Raw genomic sequence first — 27,874 nt, forward strand, 5'->3', positions numbered from 1 at the left:
ACAATTGTAATTAGTATTTTTATTAAACATTTTGATTTTTATTTTATTTTTTCCACTTAACCGGAGTTTTTATGGTGCCACTAGTTACCACAGTTTTTTTTGTGTGAAAAAAAGTTTGCAAAAAAGGAGGACTTTATTTCGCACATATATTTAATAATATATTCTGTTAACTGATATATATTCCATGTGATGGTCTCCTGTGGCAGCTAATGGGCCCCTTCTGGTAAATTTTTAGATATTTTTTACAATAGTGAATAGCATTACGATTTTAATATCTTACACCACGTACGCTGCTCCGCGCTGTACGTGCGCAGACGTGACGTCGGACGAAACGTTTCTGCCCATGCTCGCAAGGACAGGAGGAGATCAGCCAGACTGCGGCGGCTGGATGTGTTGAAGTGATGTAATGTTGCCTGTTTGGTGACTACGGATGGCTGTTTGTGCCAGGCTCTGCGGAGTGGGTCAGTCGCGGAGGTGCAGGAGGCGACAGCGGCAGAACCAGCAGGATCAGGGGAGCGATTCCGACATGGACGAGGAGGAAGAGGAACGGATCGTGGGCCAGCGGCAAGGCGACGTCGGCGGCGGAGGCCCGGAGAGCGGCGTCGCCACTGCAGGGCCGAGTGACGCTTGTGAATATGGCAGCGGTCATGTCAACAGAAGAGGCTGCGGAGAGCCCTCACACACGGGACCCCCGCACCCTCAGTCATTAGCGGATTTACCGCCGGAGCTGCTGGTGGAAATCTTCTCGCTGCTTCCCGGAACAGCACTGCCAAATGTCGCCCTCGTCTGCAAGAAATTCAAACAGATCCTGAGCACTGAAACCATCTGGAGAAGGCGGTGCATTGAAGGTAAGTATACCGATCTGTGCACGTTCAGACGGTCTGCCGATACACAAAGCCGCGTATTAACGTCAGACCAGCTGATCAGAATATGTGGATAGATTCTTTTTGTCAAGCTCGGCGCACAGTTGCGCTTCATCGGAAATGCGTTCCCCCATTAAAAGCATTTCTGATCAGCTGTACGGAAACCGTGGAGGGAATTAGCCCTGCGCCCTTAAAGAGATAGACCGAGGCCTCTCACTGTTATCAGGCCCCTGTCAGCCATTCTGTGCAGCTGATGAGACTGACCCAGCCTGCCGGGGGCCTTCAGCACTATCTGATCACCAGCACCCCTCAGTGCCACTCAGGGGACTGCACCATGGCAACAAATATGTCTCATAACATGTACACAAGTACACACAAGGACTGTGTACAAGTACACAGTTGCACCACCTGATATTGTCCTCGCTCACTTTTTAAATGGCAAGTAGTACTGCTGAAACCATTAGTCAGTGTAATTTTACGTCATTATATACATTGTGATAGAATAACTTTTCTGGTAAATGAAATTAGAATTTGTTAATAAAATTTATAATAAACTTAACTGTAATAAACTGCACTTTTCAAAACAAACTTACAAAGTGATCCGTGCAGTTGAGATGGGATTGAAACACTTCAGAACTGAGGCAAACAAAAGCAAACGCTTAAAATACTTCTGAATAAATAACAGTGAAGATGAGAACAACAATGATAAGAAGAAACTGATAAGACATGTTGAAAATAAGTGGTGGAAGGATGGTAGCATTAATAAAACTTTGTTTTTTTTAAACATACGTTTTGTGTTGTTAAATATCATCATATCGCCAAGCCATACCTGAAGTCATTTATCAGAAAAATACTAAATATTTGCTCACTCCAGCTTCTCCAGTTTGAGGATTTACCACTTTCATCAGTTTCAATTGAATATTGAATTGAGTTATTTTGAATGTTGAACATTTGATTTCATATCATTGTCATTGTATAGATTAAATGATTCATCTATTAATTGGAAGGATATTCAGTAGACTAATTAAAAATAAATAAATTTAGTTGCAGCAACATGAGCAGGTAGATTGGAAGAAATTTTAGGGAGATGTGATTTTTAAAATTTTTACATGTTTTTTTTGCACAATTGAGCCCAAATATCAGGCGTTTACGTTAAGCCAGGAAGCCACTCGTACGTGTGGTGCAGAACAACAATTAAGAACTATTTAAGCAACTGAAAGACAAAAACAAAAACAAAAAGCTCCCCAGGAGACCTAACATGGAAATGTCCTTCATTGGTGTTCTTGTGATGCGGCTGCTCATGTCACTTTGTCCTCAGGCCGCCTGAGAAATCCTATGAATCATTGTGAATGGGACGTGTTCGGGTCACAGTGGGGACTTTCCGTCTACTGTGCAAATTTCCTGTTTAGTTTAGAGCGATATTACTCAGAGTTGTGCTACAAAATCCGGAGATATTGATTAAAATCTGACTGCATGAGCATTTCCATCACCACTAATGCTGATCCACATTATTTTACACACAGTAAATGATGATAACAATGGATGTTTTCTCTCCGCAGAGTTTGGAATGAAGGATGATCTGAGGAAAATGGAAGTGGGAGGAGTATCCAGCCAGGACCTCTATGTTAAACGTGAGCTTAACTGCTGAATAAACTGCTTTCCTGTCACCCATGAACTGATCCAGTGAAGTATTTGGTTCAGTCCTTCTCCATCGGGCCATTTAACATTTCCACCCTCATGTTTCCTTGTGTGTGTGTGTCCAGGTAGATCTCCCTCATGCTGTGATTTGCAGCAGATGAGAAATAATCCCAGCACATTGCTTTTTTTTGATATGAACGAGATTTATCTTAAACTCAGGCTGTTGATTTTTAATGAAGTCTCTCCTATCTGTTCATTTGTTTGTCAGACATAGAGACATAGAGCTCATTTTGCCACAAAACATGCCAGACAAAGCGGTGGCACCTTTTGGCTTTTGAATAAATGACTTTGGCACATTATTGCGTTCACTTGGACCGAGCCCGCCTCGGTCCCGGTGGCTGCTCTACACATGCCTGTGTTGTGCCCGTCCAGGTGTCAACCCACGGGTGAAGTCTGGGCGCTTTATGAAGCTCCTCCCGGACTACGAGCACATGGACTATAGAGACGTGTACGCACACTGTATGTACATGGGCCTCAGAGTGGATGTCTGCAGCATGAGGGGTTGTGAAAGTGGGAGTCTTGCTTTCATTTCTTAGCAAACGGTTGCAGCAGTGGTAATGCATCATGTGTGCACGGTGAATGTGTTAAGCACTGTTTGCCTTCATGTAGTATGAAGTGTGAAGCGGAAGGCTGGATAATGTGTGCTGAGTGTGTTGTTTGGACAGGAACGTGGTCAGTTTACACTCTCTTCCCTTTGGGATTACGTCTCATAGACCCCATCGTGACAGACACTAAACCAAAGCTTGAGACTGTGCCTTTTAACATCTCCGTTTGAGTTTTAACCTTGCACAGTGGAGCTCGTAGTGAAAGATGGGTGCAGCGTTGCAGAAACTGATCTGTGTGGTGTGATGTTGTGGTCTTGTGTTGCAGTGCTTCACCCGTACAGACATATCTTGGGCTTGTGGCAGCCTGACATAGGGCCTTATGGTGGATTGCTCAACGTTGTAGTAAGTAGCGTTTCTCAATCGAGACATTTGCATTAAGATGAGGAAGAATGACAACAATTTATGTTGCTTGTTGATCTCTGCTGCTTGAAACAGTTACAAAAAAAAGTCATGTGGCAATGCAGCAGCAGCTTTGGTAGAATTTGATGATTATTTAAAAGGGTGATGAATTATTCAGGTGGATGGACTTTTCATCATTGGCTGGATGTATTTGCCACCTCACGACCCCCGTGTGGAGGATCCCATGAGACGACGGCCGCTCTTCCGTATCCACATGTGGGAGAGCAAAAAGGCCACCGTGGAGTGCATGTATGGACACAAGGGTCCCCACAAAGGAGACATACAGGTACAGCACAAAAGCTTCTCTGTGCACCAAAGATGATTTTAATTTGAGGTAAGAAGCTAATAAACCTTTCATATATGTCATATTGTATTGCTTTCAGACTGTGAAGAAGGATGAATTTTCAACAAAATGTAACCAGACCGATCATCACCGCATGCCTGGGGGCAGACAGGAAGTAGGTCAAATCAGATAACTGATACTACGTCACACCTGTTGATGACCTGTTATAAATATTCACTTATCTTGCTTGTTTTTTATGGCCACATACTTTAATCATGTCAAAATCCAAAGAGTATTGTTATACTGTCATGTAACTGTAATTTCATGTGTTTGCGTGTGTGTGCAGGAGTTCAGGACGTGGTTGGAGGAAGAATGGGGCCGTACACTGGAAGAAATCTTCCATGAACACATGCAGGAGCTCATCCTGATGAAGTTCATTTACACAAGTCAATACGAGTATGAGTCTCTTCTTTACATCACACTTTGTCTGGGGCTCAAATCAGGTGTCAGTGAGTGCCGGTAGCTCTTACAGGTTAAACAGCAATGTCAAGAATGTCTTGCTGTGTGAAGACATAGTTCTGATTTCTCTTCTGGATTCATGGATAAGCGTCCATGGAGGCTCAGGTAAAAGGCTGTCTTTTGTCTGGCTTCTTTTGACAGTAACTGCTTGACGTACCGGAGGATCTACCTGCCTCCTCCGATGCCCACTGACCTGCTGCAGCCGGGCCTCTTCAAAGGCACTTATGGCAGTCACGGCTTGGAAATAGTCATGCTCAGTTTCCACGAGACGTCTGCGAGAGCCACCAAGCTCACTGTAAGTTAATGAATAATCCTTATCAGAGTCTGCGCTTGTCTTAGGAAGAAACGTTTTCTAACTAATAGAAATGCATGCCAGACCTACAATATAAGGTAACTGCAGGCTGAGTACCTATGATTTCTACTGCTTTCCTGTGAATCATTAAATATCCTGTAAATGTTCTCTAGGTCATTCCCCCCCCAGCAGCAAACTATTCAGCCTTTGAATAGCGCATTCTCACATTTGACATAGAGGATGTACAACTCCGAGTCCAAAACCGTTGGGACCCTGTGTAAAACATAAATAAAAACAAGATGCAATCATTTGCAAACAAACTGTTTACTGACAGTGGTTTTATAAAGAGTTCCTGAGTCCATGTAGTAATATCTTTTATACAGTCATGTGTTCACAAAGTGGTGAACCTCGCTCCAGTGAGTGTATGGCAAAAAGTATGAGCAAATTATCACCATATTTGTGTGTATTTATTATGTATAGTATATTTATGTTTTACACAGCATCCCAACTTTTTGTTGGGTTGTAACTTTGACCCACCAAATTCAGCTGTTAGTGGTGCAGACTGTAATGTTACTCCTTCATGCAGGGGGACCCCAATGTTCCTGCAGGGCAGCTCACTTTGGATGTCGACCTGAGCCGACCTGTGGTCCTCCCAGACTTGGAACAACAGCGCAACATAGAGGAGCTGTCCCGGCTGGTACTGGGCATACAAGAAGAAGTACAGAGAGAAGCAGAAGAACAGGCCAAGGGCACTTCTGCCACAGTCAGAGGTGCAGCAAAGGGGGCCTGTGGTAGTTCCAGTGCAGCGGAAGGGATGGAGGCAGACCACGGTGCCTCTTCAGACAGCTGCCTGCCTGGCCCCAGCAGCACCACCACCAGTCCTCCTGAAGCCCAGCCCTTCATCCTGCCCCTGGAGGTTACGGCTCGGAACGAGGTGTACCCTCGCACCTGCAGGGAATGGTAAGAACTCTGATAAAATGCATACAGTGTAAATTCCACAGTGTACAGGTGGATTGATTGTAGCTGCCTTTGCCCCAGTCACCGCAGTGTTAGACACATTGTACCTATTGTTCCCAAGCTGCTACGAATTGCTATGTTGTTGAAAGTTCATGGCCAACAGGATGAAATCATATCAGTCTCTAATGAGTACCTGTCAGTGTTGACCACAAGCTGAACATCTGTAAACCTTTAGAAATCATGTTTCATGCTGTAGATTACCCTGTTACCATACACGTAGGAATGATCATGGTGGTTTTGGCTTCCACAATCTATTAAACTGGCGTGGTGCAAAATGGATGGGTGGTGCAGAGTGCCTGCTTAGGTGTTTCAACTCAAGGTAAATAGTTTGATCAGTCTAGTTGACATAGTACAGTCTTCTGCCTACATTCGTCTTGCAGCCTGCATTATTATCATCCTAAAGCAAGTGCACCGATTTCACTCAATGAAGCACTTCTTATATACATTCATAACGTATAAGTTAATAGTAAGTTATGTTGGAATGAACAATATTATAATTAATAACAATTATAATTAGAATCACATGAACTTTTCAACCGACTCATGAGTTTAAGCATTAGCTTACATTAGCTAGCTACATTTATAAAATCTGCTAGCAAGAGTTGTCATTTTAGCTGACAAATCCATAAAATCTGCCTCTGTTATCACTGTAAACTCATATGCGCAGTGGAAAACGGAAAGCTTGACAGGCCTAGTAACAGTATCTACGGAGGGCGGGGCTTAACAAAGGGTTACAGATTCCCAGTTAATAAATTAATCTGCATTCACTGGAAACTAATATTCAGCATTTATTATGGATCAATAGTTAAAGTGAAACACTGCAGCCATCAAATTATTGATGAACTGATGTTCTTCCATTTCAGCTTCTATGGGACAGGCCTGATCGCTGGGCACGGCTTCACAAGTCCAGAGCGCACCCCGGGGCTCTTTGTGCTGTTTGATCAGGACCGTTTTGGTTTCATCTGGCTGGAGTTGAAGTCTTTCAGTCTGTACAGTCGCCTGACGGACCACCTAGCCCACGCTCATGCCCCAAACATGGAGCGATTTGAGGCCATGCTGCGCAACATGCAGTCCTGGACATCCTGATGCACCACGCTTTAAGTCCCCTCTCACAAAGCATATTTACAACCATCAAACATGAGTCACCTCTGTCCTCCACTGACATCGTCACTATCGCGATAGCTCATGATCTTAACTCTCCAGGTTCAATCTGTATCTGCATCACAACACATTGGGTTTTACTGTCTAAATAAGCTAGTTATGTCACCCCATGCACTTTGAAAGGGCCCCAAGTCACCGTTTATCACCTCACCTCAGCATGATAGTAGGTTATGTTAACATTACTTATTTATTTATTTATTCCCTGCAGGAGATAAGGATGGAGATTTCATACCACTTACTATGAATCAAACTGTACGTGCCTCTGATTCTAAAACCATGTCTGTACTTGTTTGTGCTTGAAGAAGATAAAGGTGTCCAATGTATTCTACGATATAGTGTTATACAGATTTTAGTGCCCAACGTATCGATCTGCATGCTGCATTTAATTTAGATTGAATTGCATTACACTCATAACCATTATTATGTTTTATTTTCATGAAGCAGCATGCCTCTTTTTTAATTTTAGTTGTTTTGCTTTAGAGACTTCAGAAGTTTAAAGAAAAAAAAAACAACAGCATCTCAGGTGTTTTTCAGGTGTATGAAGTTAACTCATTTGATTAATTTTGTCCAGTAGAAATTGGAAATTGATTAAGTTGTACAACTAGGCAGTTCTCTAATCATTGATAAGAGGGGATTTGCTGTCTCATCAAACACTGTAGCTATGCTCTATCAGCCATCCTTGGGCAGACTGATGTGTTTTCCCTTTGAACTTAAGAGATATCTTTTTCACTGCTTGGACTCATGGTCTTGCATCAAACATACTTTTGTCGTCACACCCGACATGATATTATGTAAGTTGGAAAGATGTATTGTACTGCAATATAATAATATAACCTATACATAAGCTGCATTTAATTGAAATTATACAGTTTATGTGCTTATATAATTATGATCTGAAAGCAAAACGTCTCTTACCTTTGAAATGTATTGCATTTGTTTGTTTAAATGGCTGACATGACGTTTGCCTGGCTTTATACCTGCAGAGCTATTCCCTCCAGTTTTCCAATTTATTTCGAAATTGAGACCAGGCTAGCTGAACACAATACAAGCTAACAGCTCAAAGTGCATCTCAAAGTACCAAGTAAGCGTCTGTATGTCTCATTACGGCCTGATGGTGTTGCCCAGTAGCTATCCTATTCCAAGTGCACTTTTCTGGGCAGTATAGTGAATCATTCGAAACCACTGGCCAGCACTTTTCTATCAGACTGCAGCTTTACTAACATTTGCAAAAAGAAAAAAGTCCGCTAAAGTATCATCAACTTAATTTTTTCACATTTTATTAATTTCCTCTGAAATTTCTAGCATTTGTTTTATACACTCTCCCACCTGTAATCCCTCTGTACCCAGCTATTTGAATGATTTGCCTTTGAAAATGTTGCTTTGTACTATTTTCAATGCCATACGCCTGATTTTATGGAAAATGAACTAAGTCTGACCTATTGAACTGCTCACATCGGACTTCAGGGAGCTTTTCAGCTTTTCTCAATAAGAATAATAATAATAAAAAAAACAGAAACCTGAAAAGTACATTATTGTCAAGTCTGTTATTTTTCTTCTATGGTTTGTATGTGTGTCCCATTCCTGCAATGCAAGTGATTCTCTCCTGTTGCTACAGTACATTACACAACCCCGGTGAGCTACGAAGCCCAATATAGCAAACAAACTGCTGTTGGCACCATCCAGTGTTACTGACCCATGATCACCTCTCAAACTGAAGTGCTGGACCCATGAAAAACCCTGGTGACAAACTGGGCTGGTAACACACATTAACCCTTTCACAACAATGGCCAGTGTGTGTGTTCCTAACTTTGCTTCTTTATTGTGCTTGTGAAAAATTGATACAACTGAAAATTGATATAAATGAATAGTACAAGATCTCAGACATCAGCTCCAAAAGATTTCATTTGATCTTTGAGCGAGATCATTAAAGAAAAACTACATATGCAGACAAACACAGTTGAGGTATCTGATGATGTCAGTGCCTTTCTACCACATATGTCCTTTTGAGCTTTTAGATTTTATAAAAGTATTCCCTGAAGCAGTATGCATGGATTCAAAATGAACTGTTAAAATACCCTACTGTCGCAACACATAACTTCATTCATTATTCATATTACATTAGTTTCAACAATGGTTTAAGACAGGATCATTAAAAAAAACTTAGAATGGAAAAAAAAGAGGCGACTGTTCTACAGCTCGCTGTGTTCCTTCTCACTAAGTTGTCGGATCTTCTCCGGGAGGGTCTGAGTGAAGAAGACAAACTGGTCCTTCTTCAAGTGCTGACCTGCTGCCTGATCCTTTGCACCAATTTCCAAGTAGCCTTCTTCTGCTCCATACTTTGGCCAATGGACAAGACCTTTCCCATTAGGAGACCTACACACACACACACACACACACACACACACACACACACAATCAGAAACAAGTTTGTCTTATCTCTGTGTGTATGATAACTTTGAATGGGGATTAATTCCTACCCTGTGCGAGCAAAGTTGCCCCAGTATCTCATCATGGTTTTGCTCAACTGCTCCTCCTCTTCAGAGCATGCACCTTCTGTAAAATAAAGATAATCTGGTCAAACACTTTGCACTTTCCAGAAGCAAACCCAGCTCTCTGATGGGCTGTTGAAATAGTGATTTTTAGATTGAATTTACCTGGTAATTTGACATGAGTAGTTGTAAAGCACAATCCGAATACTGTGACGATTTCATCTGTATGGTCACTCCTAACAAAGCTTGGCCGTTTTGCCTGCAGGAATTTGGGAGGATGGAGGTACTCGTACAGGTACACGGAGGCGCCTGCATCTAGTAGTGGACAAATGAGTGTGATATTATGTTTTTATGAAAGTTTCTGACAGAAAACAGATTAATTCTTGTGTAAATAAACTACCTCTGTGGGCATTGGCAGCCTTGATGGCTGGAATGGTAGCCATCATATCTCCCAACACCTCAGTGAACCCATCTCTATTTTTCACATGATCTTCACCAGTTCCAACATATTCATCCAATATCAAATCACGTATGATTGCATGTTTGGGCTTGAGAGAATGAGCAACATATCAGTCAGAGAAGTTTGAGCAAAAAGAAACAGAGTGGCATTGTACTGTCAGGCAGTCTCTTTCTTACATCAGGGAAGAAGATGGAAATCACGTTCATGAACTGCTCCCGATCCATTCCCTCTGTCCAGTTTGGAGGAGCAAAGAGCTGAAGGACAACACAGCTGCTATTACCATTTCAAACAAAAACACTTTTTTATGACCTTATGTGGGAATCTGAAACAATTCAACATCCACACTTACATTAGCAAGTAACCAGCTCCCTTCATGATCATTAACACCAGTCATGAACGGCACAGTGAGAAGTTCATGTTTATGGAGCAGCTCATCCACAGGTTTTCTCAGGAAGTGTCCATCAACATTTATGGGATATCTCACTTGTTCATTCTTGAGAGAATAAAATGTTTAATATGGAAAGTTGAGATAAAGACAACATAAAAACAGCTACATCATAATAATCTCATCAAGTCAGTCAGTGTCAGTTCTACATACAATATCTCACCTGTGCAATAGTCACAATAGCACTGATATCAAGGTTTTTGATGCAGTCAGCCATCTTCTCTGTGCTTTCGAGGCTACAGCCAGATACATTTGCTATCATCTGAGGACAACAATTCAGAAAACAAAGATTTTATGATATCTTCAATACTGTGAACAAAATGAAGATACGTAACACACACAAATAAACACTGATAATCCACCTGAGTCACTGGCAGAGGATTATTTGCTGCAAGGACGTCCATTGCAGCAGTGCCACTCTCAGCAATGGCACGGTGGACCAGGCCATGAGACAGTGGTGAGAGAAGCTGTTGATTTAAGTGACAGGAAAGAGGAAAGGTTCTGTGAGCAGCAAAACTGTGCAATACTTGCAAAGACAATGCTTTATCTGCAGAATGATTCTTACTAGGAGGGATATGCTCACTCCACCAGCAGACTCCCCAAATATAGTGACTAAATCAGGGTCTCCTCCAAAGTTGTGAATGTGCTCTTGGGTCCACCTCAACGCTTGGATCTGGTCCAGCAGACCAAAGTTCCCTGACAAGTGCTCATCTCCAGTGCTGGATAGAACATATAACTGTCATCTGCCAGGCTACGTTTACACCAGCTGGTAAAAGTAACTGCAGTTTTGAACTGTTGTCACATGTGGCACAGATAGCATGTTTATTCTAACTGTGCTTAGTGACTTGTGGCTTTTTACCTGAGAAAGCCCAGAAGTCCCAAGCGGTACTGGATGAGAACAACAACCACATCCTGGTATGCAGCCAGGGCAGAGCCGTCATACATTGAAGCTGACCAAAAAGTAAACCCTCCACCATGGATCCAGACCATGACCTGGTAGGAAATAAAACACATTTTTACTTTATTCTAACTGAGCTCATAAGAATATCAATTAAACTACATTAAACCTCAGAAATAATTAAATCTGTCTAAAGCACAGATCTCATGGTGACAAATTGAGTATTAAGAGGAAATCCCTTTACAGTCTGGCCATCATAGATTCTTCAAAAGCAATCAAGCCACCTCATCCAAGAACACGATCCAAAGCTGAATCTTAGTGAGGGAGCAGCACCACTCCAAACCTGCAGCAAAGGGTTCTTACTGGGAGCTTGGCATTGGGAGCTCTGTTTGCAGGAGTGAAAATGTTGAGGTAAAGACAGTCTTCCGAAATGTCTGGGACATCTGCCAACAGCATACCCAGTTGATCGAGTAGATCGTAAAAAAGCTGTTTATTCTGAACACACCTGAAAAAGAGACATTTCTGTCAGTACATACTGAACATTATTTGTCCGAGTGCAGTGTGCAACAATTGAAGGGCATGATTGCCTTACATGGGTGGCTGCTGGGTGGCGTCCCTCATTCCTTCCCATCCCTCCACTGGTTGAGGTGCAGCCAGTCTCAGAGCAGGGCCTATGGGTGGCTTGGCAAATGGGATACCCAGGTAGGCATGGACCCCAGTCTCCTTCCCCTTCACACTCACATATGCACCTCTCAGGCTGCCGAGCTTTGTGTGGACTTCAGGCGCTGTCAGGATATTAAGACTTAGTCAGAATCATAATGTGACACTTCACACTTGATCGAGTCAATTTCGAATTCCAGTAAAAAATATCATCATGCAAATATGCAACACTGTATTGCTGGTTGGTGGTGGCTTATGTTGCAAGTGGCAAGTGTTACATAATACAACAACTTTCCATTTGACTGTTCCTGTCTCCAAAGCAATTTGACCATGTCACCTGGGTTTTGGGGGCAATTTCCTTCCCAGCTAATTTTTTCACAACTGGAGATGCAATTTTATACAATTAACGATTTGTTCAACAATTTCTGACAGATTAATCATCAATGGAAATAATTGTTAGCTGCAATTCTAAAGGTGACAGTAGGGAAGCATACCTTTTTGATTTTTGGTAAACACCTTAGTATTGTAGATGGCTTGCTGGATCAAGTTAAACAATAATTGTAAAGACTCCCATTCACCTATTCAAACTGGCTCTGTGCAGGTCAGGGTGCACAGCTACACCCTGGGTCCACTGTGGCCCATTGAATACAGTTCTGCAATGCAATGATGCATTTTCAGTGTGTTAACATCCTAAATCAACACAAAAGGTTTAAATGATTTGACTAAATTACATGCTGGGTGTTTATGTGAAATTATGCCCTCATGGCTCCTTTTTAAAGTTGAGTTGATCTAATCTGTTGGCTAAAATTAATGTGATGAATACAGTGTTGTTGCAAAAGAAATAATGGTGAAAACTAAAAAGACCAAGGTTGTTAAAAAAACATGGCTCCATTCTGGCATTTTTCTACCACACTGAGTAGCCTGTGATATTTGTTTATAAGGCCACAGTCATTCCCATATTCATGATGTCCTGCATGAGCCTGAAGCCAGATGACAAACCTAAATATTACAAGTTGCAACCTGCCTGGGTCTTTGGGATATGAGTTTCACCTTTGGACAAAGTGAGCTTGTCCTGCATGGAGATCAAAGGTAGCCTTGTGTAAGGTGCAACAAAAAGTGGCCCATCATGTTTAACTACTGGTTCATACTGTGAGAGATGCATTGAAAAATGGGTATCCTGTCGTTAGAGTGTTGTAACTCGAATTAACAGTGCAGTCAGATCCACTAGAAGTAATGTGTTCTTGTAGACGCCGATATCATCATGCAAAGAAGGCAGGTTTGTCCTACTTACCATGTGGGTCTGCAGCAACACAAAGAAATAAAACAGATGTCAATAAGAAAAAGGTTTGCCCTGCACGGAACTTCATGGTGGTCGTCTGCATGCTAACTGAAACACTCTGCTGGAAAAGCGCAGAAACGATGTCACCTCCTCTGAACCTCCCCCTTATAACACTGACTGAGACAGTGCTCCACCTAATGTTACGATATGATACGAGTCATCAGATTTTACACCACAACAACCAGTGATTAACAGATATCAGATCCTCCGCCTCCAAACATCACCCTGTCCATAGATGCCAGTATGGGTCAAAGTGTTTCCTGTTGAAAGGTTTCTTTCATCTTGTCTTTTTGTAAACTAAAACAAAATACTGGACTTGACTGTCTTGGCCAAATAAATATCTTATCACGGACTTGCAAAATTATTACACTTCCATTAAGACCAAGACAAAAGTAAAAATATTTTGTTTGCAGGAGAGAGGAGCATCTCCCATGAGCCACACATATGCAGGTGATATTTGGAAATCTAATTGTTCAGACTCCCTGGATCTACGGGCTCTGATCAAATACCTCAGAAAATTCAAAGTCAGGCGCATCCCTCACTCACACATCAGTACTGTGTTTGGTGCACCAAAGAGAGTGATTCATATTGATCAACCTGAAAGATGCATATTTCCACCTTCCAAGTTATCTACATACAGGAAATATCTGAGGTTTGCTTTTTGGTGTGTCTCACAAGTTCAAAGGGCTTACTTTTGGTCTGTCGCTGAGCCTTAGAGAGTTTGTGTGGTGACTGAGGTGGTTGATTGACAAACATAAAGTCTTCTCTGAAATTGAGGTGTACTTGACTGCGGCTGCTGCGTGTCATGTGGGGTTTGAAGGCAAAACACCTTGCCAACATCCTTTGGTCTGCCATTTTATGAAAGGGGCACAAAGACTCCTCCCTGTCCCCAGCCTGCTGGTGCCCTCACAGGACTTTGCAGCGGTTTTGGAAGGGCTCTCTGGTCCTCCATTTCAACCACTAGAGGAAGTGAACTTGAAAAATTTGTCTCCTAAGACAATGTTGTTGCTGGCTTTGACTGTTGCTAAACGGGTTGGTGACATTCACTAGGTCTCAGTGCATTCTTCGTGCATGCCCCAGGGCATGTCGGAGTGTCAATCAAGCGTAACCCACTGTTGTGCTTAAGGGGGTTGGCTCAAGCTTTGCTATTGACCTTTGGGCCTTCTCTTCACTGCCTTTTTCTTCCTCTGACCAGTGGCTGCACATTCTGTGTCCAGTTCATGCCTTGGTTTCAGAGAAACGACCATTCTTTGTATTGTTGGCCAACCCCCATATGGCCAAGCCAATTACAAAGCAGAATCCCACTGGACTGAGGGAGTGATTTCTCTGTCTTATATGAGTCTGGGTTTGCAGGCACGGGTGGGACTGCAAACTCAGTCCACTATTTAAAGGAGTTTCCATCCAGGACATCTGTGCAGCAGCAAGCGGGTCTTCATGCCTCACCTTTGTAAGGTTTATAAGGTGGACATCTCTGGCCAAGGTAGTGACGGCATACAATAAACAGCCCTATTTGAGTGCTGTAGTAATCCATATTACAGGAAGCACTGCTCGAGTAAGTAAAGAGAAACAACAGCCCACCATTACTTTAAGACAAAAAGGTCAGTCAATCTGGAAAATTTCAAGAACTCTGAACGTATCTTCAAGTGCAGTCGCAAAAACCATCAAACCTTTTGATGAAACTAGCTGGCTCTCATGAGGACGGCCCCAGGAAAGGAAAACCAAGCGTGACTTCTACTGAAGTTCATTACAGTTAGCAGCCTCAGAAAGTCAATTAATGGCACCTCAGATTAGAGTCCATGTCAATGCTTCACAGAGTTCAAGCAGCAGACATATCTCAACATAAACTGTTCAGAGGAGACTGCATGAATCACGTCTTCATGAATTGCTGGACAAAACAAAACAGAAAACATGACCCAAGAAGCCCAACAACAGGAAGAGGATTGCTTAGACCAAGAAAAACAAGAAATGAAAATCTGAACTTTGGTTTGATTAGTCCAAATTTGAGATGTTTGGTGTCAACTGCTGTGTCATCGTGAGATACAGAAAATTTAGTTCAATTGAATTCAATGGACCCATGAAAAACCCTGGTGACAAGCTGGGCTGGTAACACACATTAACCCTTTCAAAGCAATGGCCAGTGTGTGTGTTCCTAACTTTGCCTGTTTTTTGTGCTTGTGAAACATTGACACAAACCAAAAATAACTGAATAGTACAAGATCTCAGACATCAGCTCCAAAAGATTTTATTTGATATTTGAACAAGATCATTAAAGAAAAACTACATATGCAGACAAACACAGTGGTGGTATCTGATGATGTCAGTGCCTTTCTAACATGTATGTCCTTTAGATTTTATAAAAGTATTCCCTGAAGCAGTATGCATGGATTCAAAATGAACTGTTAAAATACCCTACTGTCGCAACACATAACTTCATTCATTATTCATATCACAGTAGTTTTAACAATGGTTTCACAGTGTGTGTGATGCAGCATTGGATGATTTCTTTAAGACGGAATGAATATAAAAGACTTGAAGGAATGGAGAAAGGAGAGGCGACTGTTCTACAGCTCGCTGTGTTCCTTCTCACTAAGTTGTCGGATCTTCTCTGGGAGGGTCTGAGTGAAGAAGACAAACTGGTCCTTCTTCAAGTGCTGACCTGCTGCCTGATCCTTTGCACCAATTTCCAAGTAGCCTTCTTCTGCTCCATACTTTGGCCAATGGACAAGACCTTTCCCATTAGGAGACCTACACACACACACACACACACACACACAGAGTCAGAAACAAGTTTGTCTTATCTCTGTGTGTATGATAACTTTGAATGGGGATTAATTCCTACCCTGTGCGAGCAAAGTTGCCCCAGTATCTCATCATGGTTTTGCTCAACTGCTCCTCCTCTTCAGAGCATGCACCTTCTGTAAAATAAAGATAATCTGGTAAAACACTTTGCACTTTCCAGAAGCAAACCCAGCTCTCTGATGGGCTGTTGAAATAGTGATTTTTAGATTGAATTTACCTGGTAATTTGGCATGAATAGTTGTGAAGCACAATCCGAATACTGTGAAGATTTCATCTGCATGGTCACTCCTAACAAAGCTTGGCCGTTTTGCCTGCAGGAATTTGGGAGGATGGAGGTACTCGTACAGGTACACGGAGGCGCCTGCATCTAGTAGTAGACAAATGAGTGTGATATTATGTTTTTATGAAAGTTTCTGACAGTAAATAGATAAATTCTTGTGTAAATAAGCTACCTCTGTGGGCATTGGCAGCCTTGATGGCTGGAATGGTGAACATCAAATCTCCCAACACCTCAGTGAACCCATCTCTGTTTTTCACACGATCTTCACCAGTTCCAACATATTCATCCAATATCAAATCAGGTATGATTGCATGTTTGAGCTTGAGAAAATGAGCAACATATCTGTCAGAGAAGTTTGAGCAAAATGAAACAGAGTGGCATTGTACTGTCAGGCAGTCTCTTTCTTACATCAGGGAAAAAGATGGAAATCACGTTCATGAGCTGCTCCCGATCCATTCCCTCTGTCCAGTTTGGAGGAGCAAAGAGCTGAAGGAAGACACAGCTGCTATTACCATTTCAAACAAAAACACTGTTTTATGACCTTATGTGGGAATCTGAAACAATTCAACATCCACACTTACATTAGCAAGTAACCAGCCCCATTCATGATCATTAACACCAGTCATGAACGGCACAGTGAGAAGTTCATGTTTATGGAACAGCTCATCCACAGGTTTTCTCAGGAAGTGTCCATCAACATTTATGGGATATCTCACTTTTTCATCCTTGAGAGAATACAATTTTTAAAACTAAAGATGAGATAAAGACAACATAAAAACAGCTACATCATAATAATCTCATCAAGTCAGTCAGTGTCAGTTCTACATACAATATCTCACCTGTGCAATAGTGATAATAGCACTAATATCAAGGTTTTTGATGCAATCAGCCATCTTCTCTGTGCTTTCGAGGCTACAGCCAGATACATTTGCTATCATCTGAGGAAAACAATTCAGAAAACAAAGATGTTGTGATATCGTCAATACTGTGAACAAAGTCAAGATACATAACACACACAAATAAACACTGATAATCCACCTGAGTTACTGGCAGAGGATCAACGAGTAAATCCACTGCAGCAGTGCCACTCTCAGCAATGGCACGGTGGACCAGGCCATGAGACAGTGGTGAGAGAAGCTGTTGATTTAAGTGACAGGAAAGAGGAAAGGTTCTGTGAGCAGCAAAACTGTGCAATACTTGCAAAGACAGTGCTTTATCTGCAGATGATCCTTACTAGGAGGGATACGCTCACTCCACCAGCAGACTCCCCAAATATAGTGACTAAATCAGGGTCTCCTCCAAAGTTGTGAATGTGCTCTTGGGTCCACCTCAACGCTTGGATCTGGTCTAGCAGACCAAAGTTCCCCGACAAGTGCTCGTCTCCAGTGCTGGATAGAACATATATTTATCATCTGCCAGGCTACGTTTACACCAGCTGGTAAAAGTGACTGCAGTTTTGAACTGTTGTCACATGTGGCACAGATAGCACATTCATTCTGACTGTGCTTAGTGACTTGTGGCTTTTTACCTGAGAAAGCCCAGAAGTCCTAAGCGGTACTGGATGAGAACAACAACCACATCCTGGTATGCAGCCAGGGCAGAGCCGTCAAACATTGAAGCTGACCAAAAAGTAAACCCTCCACCATGGATCCAGACCATGACCTGGTAGGAAATAAACACATTTTTACTTTATTCTAACTGAGAATAAGAATATCAATTAAACTACATTAAACCTCACAAAGAATTAAATCTGTCTAAACCACAGATCTCATAGTGACAAATTGAATATTAAGAGGAAATCCCTTTACAGTCTGGCCATCATAGATTCTTCAAAAGCAATCAAGCCACCTCATCCAAGAACACGATCCAAAGCTGAATCTTAGTGAGGGAGCAGCACCACTCCAAACCTGCAGCAAAGGGTTCTTACTGGGAGCTTGGCATTGGGAGCTCTGTTTGCAGGAGTGTAAATGTTGAGGTAAAGACAGTCTTCCGAAATGTCTGGGACATCTGCCAACAGCATACCCATTTGATCGAGTAGATCATAAAAAAGCTGTTTATTCTGAACACACCTAAAAAAGAGACATTTCTGTCAGTACATACTGAACATTATTTGTCCGAGTGCAGTGTGCAACAATTGAAGGGCATGATTGCCTTACATGGGTGGCTGCTGGGTGGCGTCCCTCATTCCTTCCCATCCCTCCACTGGTTGAGGTGCAGCCAGTCTCAGAGCAGGGCCTATGGGTGGCTTGGCAAATGGGATACCCAGGTAGGCATGGACCCCAGTCTCCTTCCCCTTTACATTCACATATGCACCTCTCAGGCTGCCGAGCTTTGTGTGGACTTCAGGCGCTGTCAGGATATTAAGACTTAGTCAGAATCATAATGTGACACTTCACACTTGATCGAGTCAATTTCGAATTCCAGTAAAAAATATCATCATGCAAATATGCAACACTGTATTGCTGGTTGGTGGTAGCTTATGTTGCAAGTGGCAAGTGTTACATAATACAACAACTTTCCATTTGACTGTTCCTGTCTCCAAAGCAATTTGACCATGTCACCTGGGTTTTGGGGGCAATTTCCTTCCCAGCTAAATTATTCACAACTGGAGATGCAATTTTATACAATTAATGATTTGTTCAACAATTTCTGACCGATTAATCATCAATGGAAATAACTGTTAGCTGCAATTCTAAAGGTGACAGTAGGGAAGCATAGCTTTTTGATTTTTGGTAAACACCTTAGTATTGTAGATGGCTTGCTGGATCAAGTTAAACAATAATTGTAAAGACTCCCATTCACCTATTCAAACTGGCTCTGTGCAGGTCAGGGTGCACAGCTACACCCTGGGTCCACTGTGGCCCATTGAATACAGTTCTGCAATGCAATGATGCATTTTCAGTGTGTTAACATCCTAAATCAACACAAAAGGTTTAAATGATTTGACTAAATTACATGCTGGGTGTTTATGTGAAATTATGCCCTCATGGCTCCTTTTTAAAGTTGAGTTGATCTAATCTGTTGGCTAAAATTAATGTGATGAATACAGTGTTGTTGCAAAAGAAATAATGGTGAAAACTAAAAAGACCAAGGTTGTTAAAAAAAACATGGCTCCATTCTGGCATTTTTCTACCACACTGAGTAGCCTGTGATATTTGTTTATAAGGCCACAGTCATTCCCATATTCATGATGTCCTGCATGAGCCTGAAGCCAGATGACAAACCTAAATATTACAAGTTGCAACCTGCCTGGGTCTTTGGGATATGAGTTTCACCTTTGGACAAAGTGAGCTTGTCCTGCATGGAGATCAAAGGTAGCCTTGTGTAAGGTGCAACAAAAAGTGGCCCATCATGTTTAACTACTGGTTCATACTGTGAGAGATGCATTGAAAAATGGGTATCCTGTCGTTAGAGTGTTGTAACTCGAATTAACAGTGCAGTCAGATCCACTAGAAGTAATGTGTTCTTGTAGACGCCGATATCATCATGCAAAGAAGGCAGGTTTGTCCTACTTACCATGTGGGTCTGCAGCAACACAAAGAAATAAAACAGATGTCAATAAGAAAAAAGTTTGCCCTGCACGGAACTTCATGGTGGTCGTCTGCATGCGAACTGAAACACTCTGCTGGAAAAGCGCAGAAACGATGTCACCTCCTCTGAACCTCCCCCTTATAACACTGACTGAGACAGTGCTCCACCTAATGTTACAATATGATATGAGTCATCAGATTTTACACCACAACAACCAGTGATTAACAGATATCAGATCCTCCGCCTCCAAACATCACCCTGTCCATAGATGCCAGTATGGGTCAAAGTGTTTCCTGTTGAAAGGTTTCTTTCATCTTGTCTTTTTGTAAACTAAAACAAAATACTGGACTTGACTGTCTTGGCCAAATAAATATCTTATCACGGACTTGCAAAATTATTACACTTCCATTAAGACCAAGACAAAAGTAAAAATATTTTGTTTGCAGGAGAGAAGAGCATCTCCCATGAGCCACATATATGCATATTTAGAAATCTAATTGTTCAGACTCCCTGGATCTACGGGCTCTGATCAAATACCTCAGAAAATTCAAAGTCAGGCGCATCCCTCACTCACACATCAGTACTGTGTTTGGTGCACCAAAGAGAGTGATTCACATTGATCAACCTGAAAGATGCATATTTCCACCTTCCAAGTTATCTACATACAGGAAATATCTGAGGTTTGCTTTTTGGTGTGTCTCACAAGTTCAAAGGGCTTACTTTTGGTCTGTCGCTGAGCCTTAGAGAGTTTGTGTGGTGACTGAGGTGGTTGATTGACAAACATGAAGTCTTCTCTGAAATTGAGGTGTACTTGACTGCGGCTGCTGCGTGTCATGTGGGGTTTGAAGGCAAAACACCTTGCCAACATCCTTTGGTCTGCCATTTTATGAAAGGGGCACAAAGACTCCTCCCTGTCCCCAGCCTGCTGGTGCCCTCATAGGACTTGGCAGCGGTTTTGGAAGGGCTCTCTGGTCCTCCATTTCAACCACTAGAGGAAGTGAGCTTGAAAAATTTGTCTCCTAAGACAATGTTGTTGCTGGCTTTGGCTGTTGCTAAACGGGTTGGTGACATTCACTAGGTCTCAGTGCATTCTTCGTGCATGCCCCAGGGCATGTCGGAGTGTCAATCAAGCGTAACCTCACTGTTGTGCTTAAGGGGGTTGGCTCAAGCTTTGCTATTGATCTTTGGGCCTTCTCTTCACTGCCTTTTTCTTCCTCTGACCAGCGGCTGCACATTCTGTGTCCAGTTCATGCCTTGGTTTCAGAGAAACGACCATTCTTTGTATCGTTGGCCAACCCCCATATGGCCAAGCCAATTACAAAGCAGAATCCCACTGGACTGTGGGAGTGATTTCTCTGTCTTATATGAGTCTGGGTTTGCAGGCACTGGTGGGACTGCAAACTCAGTCCACTATTTAAAGGAGTTTCCATCCAGGACATCTGTGCAGCAGCACATACCTCACCTTTGTCAGGTTTATAAGGTGGACATCTCTGGCCAAGGTAGTGATGGCATACAATAAACAGCCCTATTTGAGTGCTGTAGTAATCCATATTACAGGAAGCACTGCTCGAGTAAGTAAAGAGAAACAACAGCCCACCATTACTTTAAGACAAAAAGATCAGTCAATCTGGAAAATTTCAAGAACTCTGAACGTATCTTCAAGTGCAGTCGCAAAAACCATCAAACCTTTTGATGAAACTAGCTGGCTCTCATGAGGACGGCCCCAGGAAAGGAAAACCAAGCGTGACCTCTACTGAAGTTCATTACAGTTAGCAGCCTCAGAAAGTCAATTAATGGCACCTCAGATTAGAGTCCATGTCAATGCTTCACAGAGTTCAAGCAGCAGACATATCTCAACATAAACTGTTCAGAGGAGACTGCATGAATCACGTCTTCATGAATTGCTGGACAAAACAAAACAGAAAACATGACTCAAGAAGCCCAACAACAGGAAGAGGATTGCTTAGACCAAGAAAAACAAGAAATGAAAATCTGAACTTTGGTTTGATTAGTCCAAATTTGAGATGTTTGGTGTCAACTGCTGTGTCATCGTGAGATACAGAAAATTCAGTTCAATTGAATTCAGTATTCCTTTATTAGTCCCATGAGGGGAAATTCCAAATTACAGCAGCAACAATAAAGGACGTAATACAACAAGTGCATGCAAAGTAAAAACAGCAGTATGTACAAAAGAGTGGGAAATTTAAATAAAAAATGAAAAGAGATGTCATCCTAAAGAGAATTGTACAAAATCGTATTACTATTTACAGACTGTTCTGTACATGTTTTATTGCACAGATTATGTCACTGATTACTTGGAGCAGGTTTTGTTGTGTAGTCTGACAGCTGCAGGGAGGAATGACCTGCGATACCGCTCCTTCACACACTTCGGATGCAAAAACAAAAAGCAAACACAGGCTCTTGAAATTCTAAAAATATTGAAGATAACTGAAAATGACTTGAAGTTCTTCCCCAGCTTTCTTAGTTTAGTTCAGTTTATTAACAGATCCTCACTAGCTGACACTTTGAAGGCCAGTTTATCTTCCTGGTGTCAAAACATACATTGTATAAGACACATACAATAGTAATTTAAACAAGAAAAAAACAAACAAACAAAACCCATGACTCATGATCACCTCTCAAACTGAAGTGCTGGACCCATGAAAAACCCTGGTGACAAACTGGGCTGGTAACACACATTAACCCTTTCACAACAATGGCCAGTGTGTGTGTTCCAAACTTTGCTTCTTTTTTGTGCTTGTGAAAAATTGACACAAACCAAAAATAACTGAATAGTACAAGATCTCAGACATCAGCTACAAAAGATTTTATTTGATATTTGAACAAGATCATTAAAGAAAAACTACATATGCAGACAAACACAGTGGTGGTATCTGATGATGTCAGTGCCTTTCTAACATGTATGTCCTTTAGATTTTATAAAAGTATTCCCTGAAGCAGTATGCATGGATTCAAAATGAACTGTTAAAATACCCTACTGTCGCAACACATAACTTCATTCATTATTCATATCACAGTAGTTTTAACAATGGTTTCACAGTGTGTGTGATGCAGCATTGGATGATTTCTTTAAGACGGAATGAATATAAAAGACTTGAAGGAATGGAGAAAGAAGAGGCGACTGTTCTACAGCTCGCTGTGTTCCTTCTCACTAAGTTGTCGGATCTTCTCCGGGAGGGTCTGAGTGAAGAAGACAAACTGGTCCTTCTTCAAGTGCTGACCTGCTGCCTGATCCTTTGCACCAATTTCCAAGTAGCCTTCTTCTGCTCCATACTTTGGCCAATGGACAAGACCTTTCCCATTAGGAGACCTACACACACACACACACACACACACACACACACACACACACACACACACACAGAGTCAGAAACAAGTTTGTCTTATCTCTGTGTGTATGATAACTTTGAATGGGGATTAATTCCTACCCTGTGCGAGCAAAGTTGCCCCAGTATCTCATCATGGTTTTGCTCAACTGCTCCTCCTCTTCAGAGCATGCACCTTCTGTAAAATAAAGATAATCTGGTCAAACACTTTGCACTTTCCAGAAGCAAACCCAGCTCTCTGATGGGCTGTTGAAATAGTGATTTTTAGATTGAATTTACCTGGTAATTTGACATGAGTAGTTGTGAAGCACAATCCGAGTACTGTGACGATTTCATCTGTATGGTCACTCCTAACAAAGCTTGGCCGTTTTGCCTGCAGGAATTTGGGAGGATGGAGGTACTCGTACAGGTACACGGAGGCACCTGCATCTAGTAGTAGACAAGTGAGTGTGATATTATGTTTTTATGAAAGTTTCTGACAGTAAACAGATTAATTCTTGTGTAAATAAACTACCTCTGTGGGCATTGGCAGCCTTGATGGCTGGAATGGTAGCCATCATATCTCCCAACACCTCAGTGAACCCATCTCTGTTTTTCACACGATCTTCACCAGTTCCAACATATTCATCCAATATCAAATCACGTATGATTGCATGTTTGGGCTTGAGAAAATGAGCAACATATCTGTCAGAGAAGTTTGAGCAAAATGAAACAGAGTGGCATTGTACTGTCAGGCAGTCTCTTTCTTACATCAGGGAAGAAGATGGAAATCACGTTCATGAACTGCTCCCGATCCATTCCCTCTGTCCAGTTTGGAGGAGCAAAGATCTGAAGGATGACACAGCTGCTATTACCATTTCAAACAAAAACACTTTTTTATGACCTTATGTGGGAATCTGAAACAATTCAACATCCACACTTACATGAGCAAGAAACCAGCCCCATTCATGATCATTAACACCAGTCATGAACGGCACAGTGAGAAGTTCATGTTTATGGAACAGCTCATCCACAGGTTTTCTCAGGAAGTGTCCATCAACATTTATGGGATATCCCACTTTTTCATTCTTGAGAGAATGAAATGTTTAATACGGAAAGTTGAGATAAAGACAACATAAAAACAGTTACATCATAATAATCTCATCAAATCAGTCAGTGTCAGTTGTACATATGATATCTCACCTGTGCAATAGTCACAATAGCACTGATATCAAGGTTTTTGATGCAATCAGCCATCTTCTCTGTGCTTTCGAGGCTACAGCCAGATACATTTGCTATTATCTGAGGACAACAATTTAGAAAACAAAGATGTTGTGATATTGTCAATACTGTGAACAAAATGAAGATACGTAACACACAAATAAACACTGATAATCCACCTGAGTCACTGGCAGAGGATCATTTGCTACAAGGACGTCCATTGCAGCAGTGCCACTCTCAGCAATGGCACGGTGGACCAGGCCATGAGACAGTGGTGAGAGAAGCTGTTGATTTAAGTGACAGGAAAGAGGAAAGGTTCTGTGAGCAGCAAAACTGTGCAATATTTGCAAAGACAGTGCTTTATCTGCAGAATGATCCTTACTAGGAGGGATGCACTAATTCCACCAGCAGACTCCCCAAAAATAGTGACTAAATCAGGGTCTCCTCCAAAGTTGTGAATGTGCTCTTGGATCCACCTCAACGCTTGGATCTGGTCCAGCAGACCAAAGTTCCCTGACAAGTGCTCGTCTCCAGTGCTGGATAGAACATATAATTATCATCTGCCAGGCTACGTTTACACCAGCTGGTAAAAGTGACTGCAGTTTTGAACTGTTGTCACATGTGGCACAGATAGCACGTTCATTCTGACTGTGCTCAGTGACTTGTGGCTTTTTACCTGAGAAAGCCCAGAAGTCCCAAGCGGTACTGGATGAGAACAACAACCACATCCTGGTATGCAGCCAGGGCGGAGCCGTCATACATTGAAGCTGACCAAAAAGTAAACCCTCCACCATGGATCCAGACCATGACCTGGTAGGAAATAAAACACATTTTTACTTTATTCTAACTGAGCTCACAAGAATATCAATTAAACTACATTAAACCTCAGAAATAATTAAATCTGTCTAAAGCACAGATCTCATGGTGACAAATTGAGTATTAAGAGGAAATCCCTTTACAGTCTGGCCATCATAGATTCTTCAAAAGCAATCAAGCCACCTCATCCAAGAACACGATCTAAAGCAGAATCCTAGTGAAGGAGCAGCACCACTCCAAACCTGCAGCAAAGGGTTCTTACTGGGAGCTTGGCATTGGGAGCTCTGTTTGCAGGAGTGTAAATGTTGAGATAAAGACAGTCTTCCGAAATGTCTGGGACATCTGCCAACAGCATACCCATTTGATCGAGTAGATCGTAAAAAAGCTGTTTATTCTGAACACACCTGAAAAAGAGGCATTTTTGTCAGCACATACTGAACATTATTTGTCTGAGTGCAGTGTGCAAGAATTGAAGGGCATGATTGCCTTACATGGGTGGCTGCTGGGTGGCGTCCCTCATTCCTTCCCATCCCTCCACTGGTTGAGGTGCGGCCAGTCTCAGAGCAGGGCCTATGGGTGGCTTGGCAAATGGGATACCCAGGTAGGCATGGACCCCGGTCTCCTTCCCTTTCACACTCACATATGCACCTCTCAGGCTGCCAAGCTTTGTGTGGACTTCAGGCGCTGTCAGGATATTAAGACTTAGTCAGAATCATAATGTCATAATGTGACACTTCACACTTAATTGAGTCAATTTCCAATTCCAGTAAAAAATATCATCATGCAAATATGCAACACTGTGTTGTTGGTTGGTGGTAGCTTATGTTGCAAGTGGCAAGTGTTACATAATACAGCAACTTTCCATTTGACTTCAGGTACAGTGAGCAACATGCAAGACGTACTGTTCCAGACGTAGCTGCAATTCTAAAGGTGACAGTAGGGAAGCATAGCTTTTTGATTTTTGTTAAACACCTTAGTATTGTCGATGGTTTGCTGGATCAAGTTAAACAATAATTGTAAAGACTCCCATTCACCTATTCAAACTGGCTCTTTGCAGGTCAGGGTGCACAGCTACACCCTGGGTCCACTGTGGCCCATTGAAAACAGTTCTGTAATGCAATCAGTGATGCATTTTCAGTGTGTTAACATTCTAAATCAACACAAAAGGTTTAAATGATTTGACTAAATTACATGCTGGGTGTTTATGTGAGATTATGCCCTCATGGCTCTTTTCTAAAGTTGTGTTGATCTAATCTGTTGGCTAAAAATAATATGATGAATATAGTGTTATTGCAACAGAAATAATGGTGAAAACTAAAAAGACCAAGGTTGTTAATAAAGAAGTAAAACATAGCTCCATTCTGGCATTTTTCTACCACACTGAGTAGCCTGTGATATTTGTTTGTAATGTCACAGTCATTCCCATATTCATGATGTCCTGCATGAGCCTGAAGCTAGAAGACAAGCCTAAATATTACAACTTGCAACCTGCCTGGGTCTTTGGGATATGAGTTTCACCTTTGGACAAAGTGAGCTTGTCCTGCATGGAGGTCAAAGGTAGCCTCGTTTAAGGTGCACAAAAAAGTGGCCCATCATGTTTAACTACTGGTTCATACTGTGAGAGATGCATTGAAAAATGGGTATCCTGTCGTTAGAGTGTTGTAACTCGAATTAACAGTGCAGTCAGATCTGCTAGAAGTAATGTGTTCTTGTTGATGCCGATATGATTGTGCAAAGAAGGCAGGTTTGTCCTACTTACCATGTGGTTCTGCAGCAACACATCGAAATAAAACAGATGTCAATAAGAAAAAATTTTGCCCTGCACAGAACTTCATGGTGGTCATCTGCATGCGAACTGAAACACTCTGCTGGAAAAGCGCAGAAACGATGTCACCTCCTGTGAACCTCCCCCTTAACACTGAAGGAGACAGTGCTCCACCTAATGTTACAATATGATATGAGTCATCAGATTTTACACCACAACAACCAGTAATTAACAGATATCAGATCCTCCGCCTCCAAACATCACCCTGTCCATAGAGGCCAGTATGATTACTGATTACTTGGAGCAGGTTTTGTTGTTTAGTCTGACAGCTGCAGGGAGGAATGACCTGCCATACCGCTCCTTCACACACTTAGGATGTAGCATCCTGATGATGGAGCTCCTCAGTGCAGTGAGTGTGTGTTGGAGGGGGTGGGAGTCATTATATCATGGAGGACAGCTTGGCTGTCATCCTCCTCTCCCCCACCTCCTCCACCAGTTCCAGAGGGCATCCCAGGACAGAGCTGGCCTTCCTTATGAGTTTGTCCAGCCTCCTCCTATCAGCTGTTGTGATGCTGCTCCCCCAGCAGACTACACCATAGAAAATGGCAGAGGCCACAACAGAGTCATAGGAGGTCTTCATGAGTGCCCCATGTACCCCAAAAGACCTCAGCCTCCTGAGCAGATAGAATCTGCTCTGTCCTTTTTTGTAAAGTGCAGTGGTGTTATGAGTCCAGTCTAGTTTGTTGTTCAGATGAACACCCAGGTACTTACAAGATGTCACCATCTCAACGTCCCTTCCCTGGATGTTCACTGGTGATGGTGAAGAGTGCGGGCGCCGACGGAAGTCCACAACCAGCTCCTTGGTTTTACCCGCATTAATCAGGAGATGGTTCTGCTGGCACCAGGCCACAAAGTCCTGGATGAGTCCTCTGCATGACCTGTCGTCCCCATCTGTGATGAGGCCAACAGAGAACTTCTGCAGGGGACAGGTAGGTGACAGGTGGGAAA

General features: G+C 42.2%; 4 protein-coding genes across 5 annotated transcripts; 1 reads left to right on the forward strand and 3 right to left on the reverse strand.

Moving 5' to 3' along the window:
• Positions 1–326: 326 nt before the first annotated feature.
• On the forward strand, positions 327–8,364 carry fbxo31 (F-box protein 31). 2 transcript variants are annotated; one of them, XM_076732931.1, is made up of 10 exons: positions 327–848; positions 2,423–2,494; positions 3,432–3,508; positions 3,684–3,851; positions 3,949–4,023; positions 4,195–4,304; positions 4,509–4,662; positions 5,246–5,619; positions 6,540–6,796; positions 6,840–6,976. In XM_076732931.1, exons 1-9 carry the CDS (start codon positions 431–433, stop codon positions 6,760–6,762), a joined length of 1,671 nt encoding a protein of 556 aa, XP_076589046.1. In that variant the 5' UTR covers positions 327–430; the 3' UTR covers positions 6,763–6,796; positions 6,840–6,976. The 2 variants fall into 2 exon arrangements, with proteins under 2 accessions (XP_076589046.1, XP_076589045.1); XM_076732930.1 differs by having other exon boundaries at positions 6,540–8,364.
• A 662-nt stretch (positions 8,365–9,026) lies between these two features.
• Positions 9,027–13,161, reverse strand: LOC143321882 (cocaine esterase-like). The gene is made up of 13 exons (XM_076732589.1): positions 13,081–13,161; positions 11,722–11,914; positions 11,493–11,634; positions 11,091–11,224; positions 10,797–10,950; positions 10,594–10,698; positions 10,395–10,493; positions 10,136–10,279; positions 9,963–10,040; positions 9,727–9,874; positions 9,492–9,641; positions 9,315–9,390; positions 9,027–9,210 (listed from the first exon to the last, which is right to left on the reverse strand). The coding sequence occupies exons 1-13, from the start codon at positions 13,154–13,156 to the stop codon at positions 9,027–9,029; spliced, it is 1,683 nt and encodes a 560-aa protein (XP_076588704.1). The 5' UTR covers positions 13,157–13,161.
• A 2,528-nt stretch (positions 13,162–15,689) lies between these two features.
• LOC143321880 (fatty acyl-CoA hydrolase precursor, medium chain-like) lies at positions 15,690–19,802 on the reverse strand. Its single transcript, XM_076732586.1, has 13 exons — positions 19,724–19,802; positions 18,364–18,556; positions 18,135–18,276; positions 17,736–17,869; positions 17,442–17,595; positions 17,246–17,344; positions 17,047–17,145; positions 16,789–16,932; positions 16,616–16,693; positions 16,380–16,527; positions 16,145–16,294; positions 15,968–16,043; positions 15,690–15,873 (listed from the first exon to the last, which is right to left on the reverse strand). The coding sequence occupies exons 1-13, from the start codon at positions 19,797–19,799 to the stop codon at positions 15,690–15,692; spliced, it is 1,677 nt and encodes a 558-aa protein (XP_076588701.1). The 5' UTR covers positions 19,800–19,802.
• A 2,907-nt stretch (positions 19,803–22,709) lies between these two features.
• On the reverse strand, positions 22,710–26,936 carry LOC143321883 (cocaine esterase-like). The gene is made up of 13 exons (XM_076732590.1): positions 26,861–26,936; positions 25,593–25,785; positions 25,364–25,505; positions 24,962–25,095; positions 24,668–24,821; positions 24,465–24,569; positions 24,268–24,366; positions 24,009–24,152; positions 23,836–23,913; positions 23,600–23,747; positions 23,365–23,514; positions 23,188–23,263; positions 22,710–23,069 (listed from the first exon to the last, which is right to left on the reverse strand). The coding sequence occupies exons 1-13, from the start codon at positions 26,934–26,936 to the stop codon at positions 22,886–22,888; spliced, it is 1,683 nt and encodes a 560-aa protein (XP_076588705.1). The 3' UTR covers positions 22,710–22,885.
• Between the last annotated feature and the right edge of the window lie 938 nt (positions 26,937–27,874).

The sequence above is a fragment of the Chaetodon auriga genome, chromosome 6 (assembly GCF_051107435.1).
Source record: "Chaetodon auriga isolate fChaAug3 chromosome 6, fChaAug3.hap1, whole genome shotgun sequence".
In the NCBI taxonomy this organism is placed as follows: domain Eukaryota; kingdom Metazoa; phylum Chordata; class Actinopteri; order Chaetodontiformes; family Chaetodontidae; genus Chaetodon; species Chaetodon auriga.

What these genes read in the sequence shown, in the direction of transcription:
- LOC143321883 (XM_076732590.1), bottom strand. Translation starts at nt 26,936, where the DNA reads ATGAAGTTCTGTGCAGGGCAAAATTTTTTCTTATTGACATCTGTTTTA. An exon ending in TGTTGCTGCAGAACCACATG is followed by an intron (nt 25,786 to 26,860) that starts GTAAGTAGGACA and finishes ATATCCTGACAG; the next exon opens with CGCCTGAAGTCCACACAAAG. An exon ending in CTCCCAATGCCAAGCTCCCA is followed by an intron (nt 25,096 to 25,363) that starts GTAAGAACCCTT and finishes ATTTCCTACCAG; the next exon opens with GTCATGGTCTGGATCCATGG.
- fbxo31 (XM_076732930.1), top strand. Translation starts at nt 431, where the DNA reads ATGGCTGTTTGTGCCAGGCTCTGCGGAGTGGGTCAGTCGCGGAGGTGC. An exon ending in GAGAAGGCGGTGCATTGAAG is followed by an intron (nt 849 to 2,422) that starts GTAAGTATACCG and finishes TTCTCTCCGCAG; the next exon opens with AGTTTGGAATGAAGGATGAT. An exon ending in CCCACAAAGGAGACATACAG is followed by an intron (nt 3,852 to 3,948) that starts GTACAGCACAAA and finishes TATTGCTTTCAG; the next exon opens with ACTGTGAAGAAGGATGAATT.
- LOC143321880 (XM_076732586.1), bottom strand. Translation starts at nt 19,799, where the DNA reads ATGAAGTTCCGTGCAGGGCAAACTTTTTTCTTATTGACATCTGTTTTA. An exon ending in TGTTGCTGCAGACCCACATG is followed by an intron (nt 18,557 to 19,723) that starts GTAAGTAGGACA and finishes ATATCCTGACAG; the next exon opens with CGCCTGAAGTCCACACAAAG. An exon ending in GCCACCCAGCAGCCACCCAT is followed by an intron (nt 18,277 to 18,363) that starts GTAAGGCAATCA and finishes TCTCTTTTTTAG; the next exon opens with GTGTGTTCAGAATAAACAGC.
- LOC143321882 (XM_076732589.1), bottom strand. Translation starts at nt 13,156, where the DNA reads ATGAAGTTCCGTGCAGGGCAAACCTTTTTCTTATTGACATCTGTTTTA. An exon ending in GAGTGAGCATATCCCTCCTA is followed by an intron (nt 10,699 to 10,796) that starts GTAAGAATCATT and finishes TTAAATCAACAG; the next exon opens with CTTCTCTCACCACTGTCTCA. An exon ending in GGCTGCCAATGCCCACAGAG is followed by an intron (nt 9,642 to 9,726) that starts GTAGTTTATTTA and finishes GTCCACTACTAG; the next exon opens with ATGCAGGCGCCTCCGTGTAC.